General features: G+C 38.5%; 1 protein-coding gene across 1 annotated transcript in view; it reads right to left on the reverse strand.

Annotated features, from left to right (window-relative positions):
- cpt1a2b (carnitine palmitoyltransferase 1A2b) overlaps positions 1 to 9,049 on the reverse strand; it is a 28,933-nt gene extending 19,884 nt beyond the window's left edge. Inside the window, exons 1-3 of the mRNA XM_088344501.1 lie at positions 8,883 to 9,049; positions 3,520 to 3,662; positions 898 to 1,037 (exon numbers count right to left, since the gene is read on the reverse strand). Of these exons, the coding sequence (XP_088200627.1) occupies positions 898 to 1,037; positions 3,520 to 3,660 (281 nt within the window). The 5' untranslated portion in view covers positions 3,661 to 3,662; positions 8,883 to 9,049. The remainder of the gene's footprint in view (positions 1 to 897; positions 1,038 to 3,519; positions 3,663 to 8,882) is intronic.
- Positions 9,050 to 14,066: the final 5,017 nt, after the last annotated feature.

Below are 14,066 nucleotides of genomic sequence, written 5' to 3' on the forward strand. Positions count from 1 at the left end.
TTTGTGGATTATTATCGAGTTTCAAAAGCCACTCGAGTGGCGCCCGGGAGAAGGCAAGAGCGGTGTTGCTGGTCCGGCTAACTTCTAATGGCTAGGGTCTAGCTAGGCTAACAACACTATGAAACCACCGCTGCGAACCCTGTATCTCACCAACGCGAAGTCTATTAGCCATAAAACGGATGACTTGGAGCCACAACTTGTGGGCATGTGCTACATTTGGGCCGGTTTTATTTTAATCATCGCAGAGATCTGTCTCTACTCAGGGACACCTGATGCTAGGGCGCAGCTAGCCAGACGCTCTCTAAATTGCTTTCGTACACTGAAAGGATAACCCCTCCAATTTTGTTTAATGACAATAAAACCATTCATTCAACTACTATTATGTGTTTTGTTTTACAGGAGTGCACGATAAACAAAAATCTACCCGATATGGCGATGTGACACAGTGCGATTGTGCAAAACACTGCGGTTTGAGCTTTGTGTGAGCAGACGGCATGGATGTAAATGCTTTCAGAGTCAATAAAGGTACGTGTCAGAAAAAGCTTTTTTTGAATGTTGGTCAAAGTTCATATGCTGGAAACACACCTACATTGCTCACTTGTGATTCATATGTTAATCGCGCAGAGAACTTGAGTGTGGAAGAACAACTTCCATTCTTCGGATTCCTTGCTGGATACAAAATATTCCAATGCTTTGTATAAGGCTTTTACACTGACCGAATGACAGAGCCATGACCTCCACCTAAAGTTGTAAATTGGCAACACTGAAGACTTGTGGCTTTCTAAACCCAAGTATGAAATGACCTCAATTTGAGGATTATAGAACATGTTGGTTTTCAAAGTAGAAACTCAACAAAATAAATATGGTTCAGCTTTTGATTGTATGCGTTTCATCTACCTGAGGGGAAGGTGTTCCTGTATCTTGGCAATGAGCCCCATGCTTGGATCGGAGCGCATGTACATAGTGGCGAGAATGGCGATGACGACAAACAGCCAGGATGAAGGGCTGGCTGGATACATTCCCTTGATCACCCGGTTCTGTAGGTAACAAACAAACTTGTATACAAATGGAACATTCAAATGTAAAACTCTGACCAAAAGCATTCGACTTCAAGGACGATTGAATCATTTATCAGTAGGAGGCACTAAATAATACACAATTTCCATTTAAAATGGGCTTCTCGTCTTACTGGATGTAACTCTGGGGTGCAATATGCTCGATTATTTAAAAATTTCCAAATTCCTTCAACCCCTGTTCAAACACCAAGTCTATGACCTCATAATATTGCAAACATATGCCGCCTGTTAAGGCATGCATGTCAGAGAATATGCAGTATGTTTCCTAACATTGATCTCACAAAACATTGGCCAGTAAAGTTCTCCTGAAGTTAGTTTTAATTTGCACACAAACAGCCTTTCCATACATCAAACGAGTTTAAAAATAAATTGAAAATGTACACGGAACCTAAAATAATCTCTTTAAGGCCCATAACAGAAGGAGCATTCGTTTCTTTCAATCCAAAATTTTGATAAAACCGACGTAAGTCTCTTTTATCACATACCTGGAAACCTATGGCAGGCTGTATTAAATCCTCCAACAGGCAGAGTCCAGCCCACGGCCCGTATCTTTAACATGACGGGTCTAGAGTACTGTTTCTCAACTTTGTCAACTCCAGGACCCAATTTCCCATCCTACTTACAAGCCGCAACCCAAAGAAATAAATTCTCAAATGAATAGAATGAAGACTGTGCAACTTAAAAAGTGATATTTGCGCTATTTATTTTTTTTTAAAAACAAAATGACCAACAAAACAAAAACAACTTAAAGGAATAATAGTCCCTTTAAAAAGTGACAGCGTGTATGATTTGGCACCTTTCTAGAGGTAAAATAAAAATACTTTACACCTATTTAAATAATAAGAAAAAATGCATGCAATAACATTAAAAATCACCTTTTTACAAATACTCGTAGGTTGAGGAATTTGCATTTATTTGACATAACATGAGGCTCATCTGGGGCGGCAGTGGCTCAGGAGGTAGAGTGTTCGTCTTGGGATCAAGAAATCGCAGTTCGAATCACGGCTCCTCCGTGTTACATGTCGAAGTGTCCTAGGGTAAGACACTCAACCCCTAATACCCCCAATATGCAGGTTAGCGCCTTACATGGCTGCACAGCCGCTAGTGGGAAATGTGAAGCACACTGTAAAGCGCTTTGGGAAGTCTTGACTTGAAAAGCGCTATATAAATGCAGATCATTTCATTTCATTTTCATTTCATTTCATATCAAGAGGGAGCTGACATAATTGTCGGTCATCTTGCTGCTACAGGTATGCCCAATAACCAAAAACTGAAAAGAAAAATGTTGATTTTTGGTCATTTGAGTCTCTGTAGTTTTGTATTCTTCCATGTACCTTTTAGCACTTTTCACTTGAACTACACAATACAGCGACATCAAGTGGCCAAATAATACACAAATTTAATGAAATACAAATTTGGATTTTAATGATATTGATTGCTCCAAAGCAGAGTGCATTCAATCTTTCAATCTTAGAGTCTGTTGAGCTTTTGCTTTTTGTTTTGATAAATTCAGTGTTTTTCAGAGGACCCGTGTCTAATTTGGTCAAATAGAATACTTAAATTATTTTTTGCATTTGATCATTTATTCATAGTACTGAAGAGTTAATTTTTTAAATTTTTATTTAATGGTTTATGGTTTTAAAAAGCTGAAATTGTTTTGTATTTTACAAATTGTTTAGTAGATCTGTGAATATTTTAATTTATATTTTATGTGTTTTTTCCGGGAATTCCCTCCAAAAAGAATATTAAATTACTCATTACCAAATCATTTTGTGCATAGTGTTTATTATTGATAAAATATTGAAAAAAATCTGAGGAGCCGTTTGGTAGCTGAAAGAGCTGGTTTTCTAAATAGAATTGTCTTCTTGGGTGCAGAAAGTGGGAGGCGGTGACGCTTCACATGACAAAGCCATAATGACAAGCCACCAGAGCAGGCATGTTGGCATCATTTTCACGCACTCTTTTTAAAAACTTGTCTTCATTTGTTTCATGGTCTATAGAGTCGGGCTGCCAAAAAACATGGCAATGGCAACAATTTGAAGCATTTTCAAGCACTTTCACCCAAAGTTCAAGCATTTTCCTGACCTTGAAAACACAACATTAAAACTCAAGCATTTTCAAAGATTTCAAGCACCAGTACGAACCCTGCATATAGCTACAGAGCTATATTTTCTGTAGGCCTTCAAAAATGAGTGAAAATGGCAAATATTGGCTGGCACTGGCACTTCCCATCTAAGAGAAACATCTGGCACTGAATAAGTTAATTTGGTGAACTGGTCAAGCAAACTCTCAAGCAACTCTGTGGACCTAACACAGGCTGAATGCAATGAAAATTAATTTTCTGGCTCAAGAAACTGGCTGAAGCTTACCAAGCGCAAAGATACTAACAGAAGTTCCTTGATCAAAATGGGAGATAAACTGATAGGAGTCTTCTGTTACTCACTCTTATGCGGCTGACACGCTTCTTCCATGAGCGTACTCCTGACAGGTAGATCTGGTTGAGGGCTTGATATGAAAGCTGCAGATCGATGCCCTCGGGTGTTATGGTGAACTGGAATGCCACAGCCTGGTGAGCCTCCGCCATGCCTGTTTACATACACATATTTAAGTTGAGAGGGACACATTTCTTTGTAAAAAAGTACCATTGCTTGTGCCTTGTTTTACATTGTTTTAGTTGCATTATTTTTTTTCAAGCGCTACAAACTTCTCTTAAAGATGTTTCAGTTATTCATAGTCAGATAACAAAGCTATTATGTAGGGTTATTTGGGGCCGAATTGTAGCCCAACCATCATCTTAAATGTTCTGCATAAAAATGCAGAACTAAAGCTCCTACTTGTGCATGATGCAGCTATTAGTGCATGAAGTACAGTAATCCCTTGGTTATTGCGGTTGATGGAGACCAAACCGTAATGATTTAAATAAAACAGTCACGAATTGAGTGGTTTCCCCCGTGTTGTAGCTCCAGTTTACCCGTTCCATGGGTTTTAGATCTAGCGATAGTGAGATACAGGCTCAACAGGGTTAGCTTGTGAGAGTTGCAACGTAGCCGAGCTGCGGCGTCGCTAATGCCTTCCTTCCTGATGGTGACTCGATCGCTTCCGGACTCCCTACGAATCTGCTGAGCACCTGCTGGTGATCACCATTTCTTCTTCTATTCCGACTTTCCTCTATGTCTGATTTAATTCATTTTTTTATTGTAATGAGCTGCTAAAGCTACTAACTGTCGCCTTGCTTGCTAGATTGTTTTGCGTGAATACATTGTCTTGTGTGCTTGCCTGACAGCATACACTAGCCTATCACATTTGCGCACAGTCATGCCCACTAAACACACAAAGCCCCTTTAAACCTGCCCCGTGATATCATGTGCTGTGTGCCGTTCTGAACAGAATAAAATGTACAAAACGTTGATATCAATGACAATTGAACAATTCAATTTATAATCTGCAAAGCAGTGAACCAGTGATAACAAAAGTAGCGAGGAGTCTGTTTACATTAAAATACTTTTTGTGCAATTAGCTCAAGGATTGTATTATTTCTTGGCTAAAAATAGACTCAGAGGCTCCTTAACTTGAGCAGTAAAACGTGGCATGACAGAGATTCTTCCTTGTAGCAACATTCCAAAAACATAAACAAATGATACACTAATTTTCATTGCATCATTATTATTATTATTACAAGTTAGGGCCGTCTCCAAACACTATCTTGTTAACATTTTTGATAATTTATCCTGACATTCCTTTATTTGCTTTTCGTCTTTCAAGTCATGCATAAATTAATTCTCTGCTGTACATTTTATAAGGTAATCCCCACATGAAATTACCAAATGGCTGAAGATAATTTATCATTTTTTTCTTCCAAACATAATTTTTAGCAAGAAAGGTGAATTAGGAAAAAAGGAAATTAATTCTGATTTGTACTCTTAGAATGTGCAGTGTTTGTCATATTTAAATTAGGGTAATAACGCCATCTACTTGTGGTTGTGCATAAATAATTTTTTTCCAAGGTTTGTTTACCTTTTTACAGATAAGCAAAGGTGTGGCAATATGAATATTTTAGATCGTTAAGGACATGTATATAACTGAAACGACAAAGAAAATCCTATTGACTTTTTACAAAAAAAAAATATATATATTTTTCCATAGATAATTTTGCTCATTTTATTTTTGCAATATCGTAAGATGACACTGAAAAAAAACTAAGAGTAAACATTTTGCACAGTGTTGCAGTTTTTAATTATTATTTGAAAACATAGTAAATCATTTTTCTATTACACAGCATGTTTATGCTTTGTTATCTTTCTAGAAAATAAGATAATAAATGAATACAATTTTGAAAAACTGGTTGAGGAATAAATAGTACAAAATTGTAATGCATGTTTATTGTTCGTAGTTGTACCCAGATCGCTGTGACCAGAGGACCATGTAAATGAGACACCTGCAAAAATGATTCATCCAAAAATATTGAAGTACAAATAACATTTTTTAGTGTATGGGTAAGACCAAAGACTCCTTAACAAAAATATTATATTTAGGTTAAAATAAAAATGTTGGTATGACCAAATGACCAATGAGCAAACAGTCATGCATGAAAGACATTGGTTCAAAGACTTATTTGTAACTAGATTCAATTATCTGATGATAAAAAATAAAAATAAATTTAAAATGCCTAAGCGTTGTTTTGAATTGTTTGGGAATTTAACATAATTTCAATATATTACTGTAAAGTTTTCAATTGTTGGTGAACGAAGCAAATCAGTTAGGATTTTCTTCTGTTAAAATTTGTAGCCCACTCAGCAAAAACTTGTTGAAATAACATTAAAAAGGCAATGAAATTACAAAGATTATTTCCAAACTAATTGGTTGTGAAGTCAAAGTTGAAAAAGACGTCCCTTTTAAGCAATCTTAACTTTTTTTCAACAATAATGGATGGTGTAAAGACAAGACAATTTCATATGTCCATTTATGCAATAAATCAAGTGTTTAATGGATAAGACAAAAATTAGCCTAAAATCCAATGTCCAAAAGATATCTAGTGCTGGGTCGGAAATGTTTTAATATTTCAAGTGGGGCAACATGATGTAGGCTCAACATCAACAAGTCAATGTTATCTCACCAAACATCTAGTATAGGCATGTCAAACTTGGTTTGGCTCGGCGGATGGATCCAAACTATGTTCTCAGGTGGGTTGAAGAAGTAAAAAAAAATATCAACGTTGAATATTTAACTTCGTTTTTTTAGAACAATGTTTTAGCATTCAGCCTAGATCTGTAGTCTACCTGAGAAATTATAAATAACAGATGAAAAGGAATATTTTCTAAATACAAACCTTTATTCACAATGGGGAAAAAACATTCGGCATTGAATGTGTAAGCAATTTATTTTAACAGAAAGTAAATGCAGCTTTACATCTGAACCAGCTCATACAACAAACAAACTAAAGTGGAAGCTATTAAGAAATAATATCCTTGCCTAAAGTGTCCCACTGATCTGAAATTAGAAAATAAATACAAAATAAATGTTTGAGCAGTAAACGGGCATCAGAAAATACTGGACAATATTGTCTTTAACGTGAAACCAGAAAGGACCATTTACATCTTTACTTCCCTCTAGTGGTGAGAAGAAGCATTTGATTTGTATTTATCAAAAAAAAATCATTACTTTTGATAGAAATGAGCTAAGAGACTTGCTTTTTTGGACATGCAGTGACCTCTCGCTACAAAAATCGCTGATTCACTACTTTGCGAATTTTTAATTGTCTTTTTGTCATTGATATGAATGCATCATGCATTGTGTTTGACAGACAGCACACAGCAAATGCTATTACGAGGGCAAGTTTGGGAGGCCTTTGTGCGTTGGGTGGGTGTGACTAAGATTGACTGACAGCATACACCATCCTAACAGCTGGGCAAGTCAATCTATCCTCCCCCTCTCTCTCCCAAAACAAAAAAACGAAAAGTCAGAAGAGCACAAAGAAATGGTGATCACCGGCGGGTGCTCCATGGATTATTGGCGGGTTTGGGAAGCGACTAAAGCTGTGGCAGGAGCAACGCTAATAGCTAAGCTGCAGTTCTGGCTTACTGCTACGCCTAGGCTAACAACTCTCTTAAGCCACTCCTGCATCTCACTAACGCCAGATCCTTACCCATGAAAGAGATAACACGGTACTTTAATTCGTGGGGAACCACTGCGGTTGTAATTTAATCATTGCAGAGACCTGGCTAAACTTGAGGACGCCCGATGCCAGTGTGCAGCTCGCCAGACGCTTTTTAAGTGGCTTTCTGACACTAAAAGGAGAAGCACTCCAATTTTGTTGTACTTTTCTATATCAAAAATAAAGAACATACATTGAAATTCTTTGTCCGTTTTCTTAGTTGTAGATCTATGGTCATACCTTATCTCAAATAATTTATCTGGTTAAATATTCATGTAAATATACAAATAATTTGAATATAGACCAAAAATACGGAACGCAAAGTCTTTATTAGACAAAAAGCCTTCAATATGTCAAAAAAAGCAAAGGACGTAACGTCATCTCCACAAAGTTTGTTTTTCAAGAAAAATATGAAAAGCACATCTGATGCAAGGCGTACGATACAATGTGGATATGAAAAAAACAGGACAAACGAGCTTTTCCCCATTGACTTAGCATCTAGAAATAAATATTGTCACACACATACCGCTCCGAGTCAATGCCAAGATCCGGCTCATCTATGATTAGCGGGATGACACATTACAATGGAAAACAGCAACCAAATGATGAAGGTGTTGTATCTGAGTCAGATCAGGAGGCTTCTCCTGCTATTGGCATCCATGGAAACCTGTACTATCAGTTTCACGTGGTGAAACAAACACCTACCAAATAAAATTGCCTTTGAGAGGCATGGGCGCTGACTTGCCCAAGATACAACACATGATGTGGTGCCCCGACGACCCTGGCGGTTAAGGGACTCGAGAACCGTGAACTTCGTACACTCTGTTGGTGAGGACGTCATCTCGAGGTAAGTTTTACCCTTGAGGGCTTTTATAAAAAAGGTGCGACACTACTTTGCGGATTTTCACTTTTCGTGGAGGGTATTGGTCCCCATTGACCGCGTTAACAGAACTCAAAAATGTCTTACCAAGATGCCTTTTGGTAAGAGGGGGCCACGAGATCTGACCTGCTGAGCATTGATTCAGGATGAGCCACCAATGAAACAAAGTTAGTCAAACAAATAAATATTTATGAAAAATTCTGCAGTTAAAATAATATGTTACAAAATGCATATCTGTGGCGAAACCTGCCATTAGATATTAAAACTCCTTTAAAAGTAAATGTCAATTAAATGCCAAATCAAGCAGACGACGACTGACTGCACCGGTTAAACCTGACGTCATTGAACATTGAAGATTCGTAATAATGAATTTGATTATTGCATAAAGGCTTTCATCAGCCGCTGTTACCTTACGAAACACTCGTTGAAACTTTTCTCATTTTGAAGTGGCTTTATTCTCGAAAACCGGTTTAGTTGCACTACAGGTATGCCTTGCTTGGTGACATCTGTGCAACATCCGCGCCCATGCAGCATGGAGAAATAAACAAACAGCACATGAAACCAATGCAATCCTACGCAAATATATTCACAATAAAGCTCTTTCGAGGAACTAGTGTTGCAAACGAGACAGAGACCTCCATTCATATTCGGCACCAACGCCATCCTCCACCCGGTAGGGTGGAAAGCAATTGGCGAAATAAATCTACCAGTTTAAAACAAATTAACATAAAACAAATACAAAATGATATTAAATGCAGAAAGTTTCGATAAGTACCTGAATATAGTCGAAATGCGATCGCTTATTCGGCGTTGGGACTGACAGAGACGCTTGTGTAGGTGCCCCTCCCTCTTCGTCGCGGCGGCACTGGAGGAAAGTGAGCTCACTCTCAACAAGCTAGCATAGCTTGCTAACAGGCGTTTACCGCCAGTCAAAGATCGTCTGTGACCAGCAGACGACCTCCTCTCTTTAACATCGCCTCTCCGTCGTTTTGATATTTTATACGAATGTATTCATTTAAAAATGCATAGCTGTCAACCTCCACGACTCCATGCCCTTACGAAATGTTGTATTTTCCCTTACAAAATTCAAAATAATCTTAGACCATTTTTTTTCCAAACGTGTTTATTTATGTAGTTTAACATGTTATATTGTACATGTGTTTCGTTATATCATATATACAGTATTGTTAATTAACATTTTGTTGTGAGATACTGTGTTGCTCGACATGAATGGGGTTTATTATAAAAAAGGTTCAAAAATTAAGTAGCTTGGACGTTCACCGTAGAAGGAAAAAATACATGCAAATATAATTCAGTAGAATAATACATTTTCTTATTCAAATTATTAATTCCTTTTCTGAATTGAATTATTATTGGTAACATAACGATTAAAGGGATAACCACAAACCTGTCTTTTTTCTTTTGTCTTTTTTTCATTTTGTCCTTTAGAACCCAGTTCGAATCCCGGCTCGTCCCTGTTACATGTCGAAGTGTCCTTGGGTAAGACACTGAACCCCTAATACCCCCAATAAGCAGGTTAGCACCTTACATGGCTGCAAGGTTGCTATTGGGAAATGTGGAGCACATTGTAAAGCGCTTTGGGAAGTCATTGACTTGAAAAGCGCTATATAAATGCAGATCATTTCATTATATTTCATTTCATTTTATACTTCCTTTTTTTCCTTATCTTCTTTATACAACATAATGATTCGTAATACAATGCATCAAAGCAAGTGAGCTGTTTGAGAGCCGGTTCTCTTTAATGAGTTGAGCCGAAAAAGCTGGTCTCTAAAAAGAGACGGACTTCCTTTCACTACATAACTACCACATGAAATCCGAGGCTGCAGACGCATGCGCACAGTATCATCAAACCACTCGATTCGTTTGCAACAAAAAAAAACATACCGAGATAGAGGCTACCGTGGCGAACTCGTTAGACTTGATTGATTTGCCGTTTCGTGATAGTCGGTGTTTACCGGATGGTACCCATAATTGACAAATTAGCGATTTTCCGTACAGATTTTCTTGTACGTCGTACACGTCTTAAAATGCATAATAAACATACTTTGTATGGCAAAAACGTTCAGGTTGACAGGTATGAAAATGTTTTTCGATGTTTACATTTAAATATTAAAATTTCCAATAATAATGATAATGACAACCATTATAATGCATTATGTAAAGGTGTTGGGTTGAATCTCATCTCATCTCATTAGCTGCACCGCTTGTCCTCAGTAGGGTCGCGGGGGTGCTGGAGCCCATCCCAGCAATCATCGGGCAGTGGGCAGGGGACACCCTGAACTGGTTGCCAGCCAATCGCAGGGCACACGGGGACAGACAACTCACTCGCTCATTCACACCTAAGGACAATTTGGACCGGCCAATTCACCTGAAATGCATGTTTTTGGAATGTGGGAGGAAAATAATTGTAGTTAATTTGTTGCTGTGAAATTATGTGTTGATTTTTATTTTGCCAAGCCAAATCGGAATGCTTGTCAAATTGCAGTCAGAACTTTGATGAGTATGTAATATGGCTGTCCATCCTTTTTCTGAAAGATGTCTTGGATGAGAAAGCCCTAATCGTTAGCAGAGCATTTAGATATTCCGGGACCGGGCAGACTCATTGCCCTTTGGAGATGACCATCTCATTGAGACGCATAGATTCTCGGGTGATGGCCTGAGATATTTATGTAGGTTGCTGTGGCTAAAAATACAGCATTAGCCAGTCTCTCCTGGGCTGCTCTCTATCACTTTTATTTAAATGGAGGGCCAGCTCCTCCCCTAGATCATAGCCTGGCTTGGTGGGCCAGTTGTATGTTCTTTTTTTATTTACTACTACAAATCATACATTTGGGGCAGCAGTAGCTCAGGAGGTAGAGCAACCATCTTAAGATCAAAAAGTTTGATTCCCGGCTCCTCTGAGTTAAATGTCGAAGTGTCCTTTGACAATACACTGAACCCCTAATGCAGGGGTGTCAAACAGCGGGACATTGCTCAGAGAAGCGCAAGAGAAAAATGAGCTGCAGGTTGAAATATGTCCACTTGATTTTGCCAAAGCCAGGTGCCTCTTACAAAGACGCTGTACTTGTATTTCTTTGTCTCTCTTGCTCTCTCTTTTCATACCTTTTTCTCTCACTGTCTGTCTCTCTTTTTCTCTTCGTTCCTTTTTGTATCTTTCTCTATCTGTGTCTTTTTACCTTCTTTTGCTCTCTTCCTTTTTTAATTTTCTCTCTTTCTCTCTCTCACTTTTCCCTTCTCTGTTTCTCCCCTTCTTTCTTTCTATTTCTCTTTGGATTCCTTTCTTTCTCTCTTTCTTCCCCCCTCTCTCTCTACTTCTTTTTATCTCTTTTGTTTCTCACGTTCTCTTGCTCTATCCCTCTCTTTTCTCTCTCTCTCTTTTTCATCCCACCTTCTCTCTTTTTATCTCCCTCTCTTTCTCTTATTTTCTTTTTCTTTCTCTCTAATCTACTAGTCCGGCCCCCAGAGAATAATTGTTGCATTCGTGTGCCCCCCGAGTTAAAATGAGCTTGACACCCCTGCCCTAAAGCCTCCGACATACAGGTAGTCGCTTGCATGGCAGACTCTGCTATCAGTGTGTGAGAGTGTGTGTTAATGAGTAAAGTGTGATGTGTATTGTAAAGTGCTTCGGATGTCCTCGGGGACTTGTAAAGCACAGTAATAATGCAGTCTATATACCATACATTTTATGTCAGACACCTTATGTAATCACCCTATTTGTATCTGACATCTAAATTGAAGTCACTTACCAACTTGCAGAAAGATTTAATATCGAATATTGGCGTACTACCAGGTTCTCTTTTGGTTAGACAAGTTTGTTCTTGGCACAGCATCTGCTGCACAGTTCAGAGGTCATGGGTTCAATTCCAGCCACCAGCCTTCCAGAATTTGCATTTTCTCCACTGCTTGGGTTGCTCCCACATTCCTAAAACATGCAGAGCAGGTTAATTGGTGACTGCTACAAGTTGTCCCTAGGTATGAGTGAACGTGTGAACGCTTGTCTGTTTCTGTGTAGCTGCGACTGAATGGCAACCGGTTCAGCGTGTCCCCCTCCCCAATGCTTGGAGATAGCTCGGATGGGCTACAGCACCCCTACTGAGGATACGCAGTGTACATAATGGATTGATAGAAGTCTGTTATTTCTGAAGGTTTAATAAATAAAACAACAACAAAATAATTAAATGGATAACATTGGCACACACAGTTCTATTGAAGCACTGTGATTTTTGAACTACTAACATATTGAGGAGGTCTGCAATCGTAATGTATTATTGATTATTTCCAAATTTCTATGTTTTTGTTCTGCAGTTTGTTATTCAGGGTTTCCATGTCTGTTTACACTGGTAGGGTGTGGTTCAATGGTGGGAAATCCTGAGGCCATTTGCAGCCATTCCTATCAGTGTGAATAGGCCTCCTTCAGGTACCTTTCCTCACATTGGCAGTCTGCCCCTTCCCATACTTATATTTTATTTATATTTTTACTCATTTTTTTCTTTTATTTTAACCATTGTGTGTGTGTCTGTGTTTTATGTGTTTCATGTTTAAGTGGTGATAAAGGAGGGGATTTTATTGTCTTATTCTACACTGAATGTTTTTATACAACACTTGCAATTCATTGCCTGAAAAAAAGTGCTTTAAGGGACAATGTGTAAAATGTATTGCCTCTGAGTAGTACAAAAAAATAAATCATCCAGTAAAAAAAAGTATTCGACAAAATTACATGAAATATGATACCAATGTTTATTTTCATTAAAACAACTTATAGGTAGAGAAATTTGATTTTCTTTGACACATTGGAATCCCCAATTAGTTTGGCACCATGTTTGTTCGGCATCCTGCTGCCAGTTTTGTTATGATGACTCATTACATTAACCTGTGCCCGCTTGTTTGGCGCCAGCTGCTGCTGGCTACCTGATTGGTTCCCTGTCCTACTTAAGCACAGCCCTTTCACTCGCCTGTTGCCAGTCCGTCAGCGAACCTCTGTTTTCACAAGGAAAGCATTTTGACTCGTCCCGTTTTATAACCTGTTTTCCACTCGTCCGTTCCTGATTTCCCCGTTTGTCTCTTGATACGACCCGTTTCTTTTTTTACTCTGACCACATTTTGATCTCCCGTCCCAGCTAGCAACCTGTTTTTCCGTCTACTAAGCTACGAACTCCCGTTCCAGAAGATCCACCTCCGCATTCGAAACACATTCTGATCCCGTAAGCGGCTTGCTTCCCGCGTCCAGCGAGCACCGGATCTCGGGTGCTGCCTTTCCTCTATATTTCAATAAGCTTGTGATTAACGTTACGCATTTGGGTCCTATTTCTGTTCTGGTCGTGACAACTTTGTGCCATGTATCACTGGCCCTCATTTGAACAAGACAATGCATTAGGGCTTTAACAAATACATTTGATTTGATTTACAATTCTTTCACATCTTAATAAAACTCCATATGGAGCTGTTAATCAGATGCTGTGAAAACAAACGTGAAACTCCCTTTTTCTCATCTGTGATCTGAGATCCAAGGGTCTGTTTGAGGATACCGTGAACGTGCACTTACTCCAACTATCCAGCTGCGTTGACATAGCCAGACATTTTCCTCTAGATCCGGCAAACATGCAACCGAATAAGCCAAGATCAATCTGCGCCTTAGCCTGAATTTCTTTATTCCTCTTTCATGCATAGCCTCCTGAAGGCAACTCTCAAACAATGCTTTAAGTAACCTACATTGTATATGTTATATATGCATTGTATACGTATTATCTTGTATTCCTATATTTTACGTAGTTGTACATATTTTTACAGAGAATTTCTTATGGCTTTAAGCACAAATAATGCCATTAAACATTAGCATCAATTGCTCACACAAAATGTTGGTTGTTTTTACTGAGCAACATTTCTAACAGGCATGAATTACTTTAAGATTCCCTTCATGGCAGTCATCAATAATTTTGAA

This window comes from Urocampus carinirostris, chromosome 1 (genome assembly GCF_059441175.1).
Source record: "Urocampus carinirostris isolate Australia breed hairy pipefish chromosome 1, RoL_Ucar_1.0, whole genome shotgun sequence".
NCBI lineage: Eukaryota > Metazoa > Chordata > Actinopteri > Syngnathiformes > Syngnathidae > Urocampus > Urocampus carinirostris.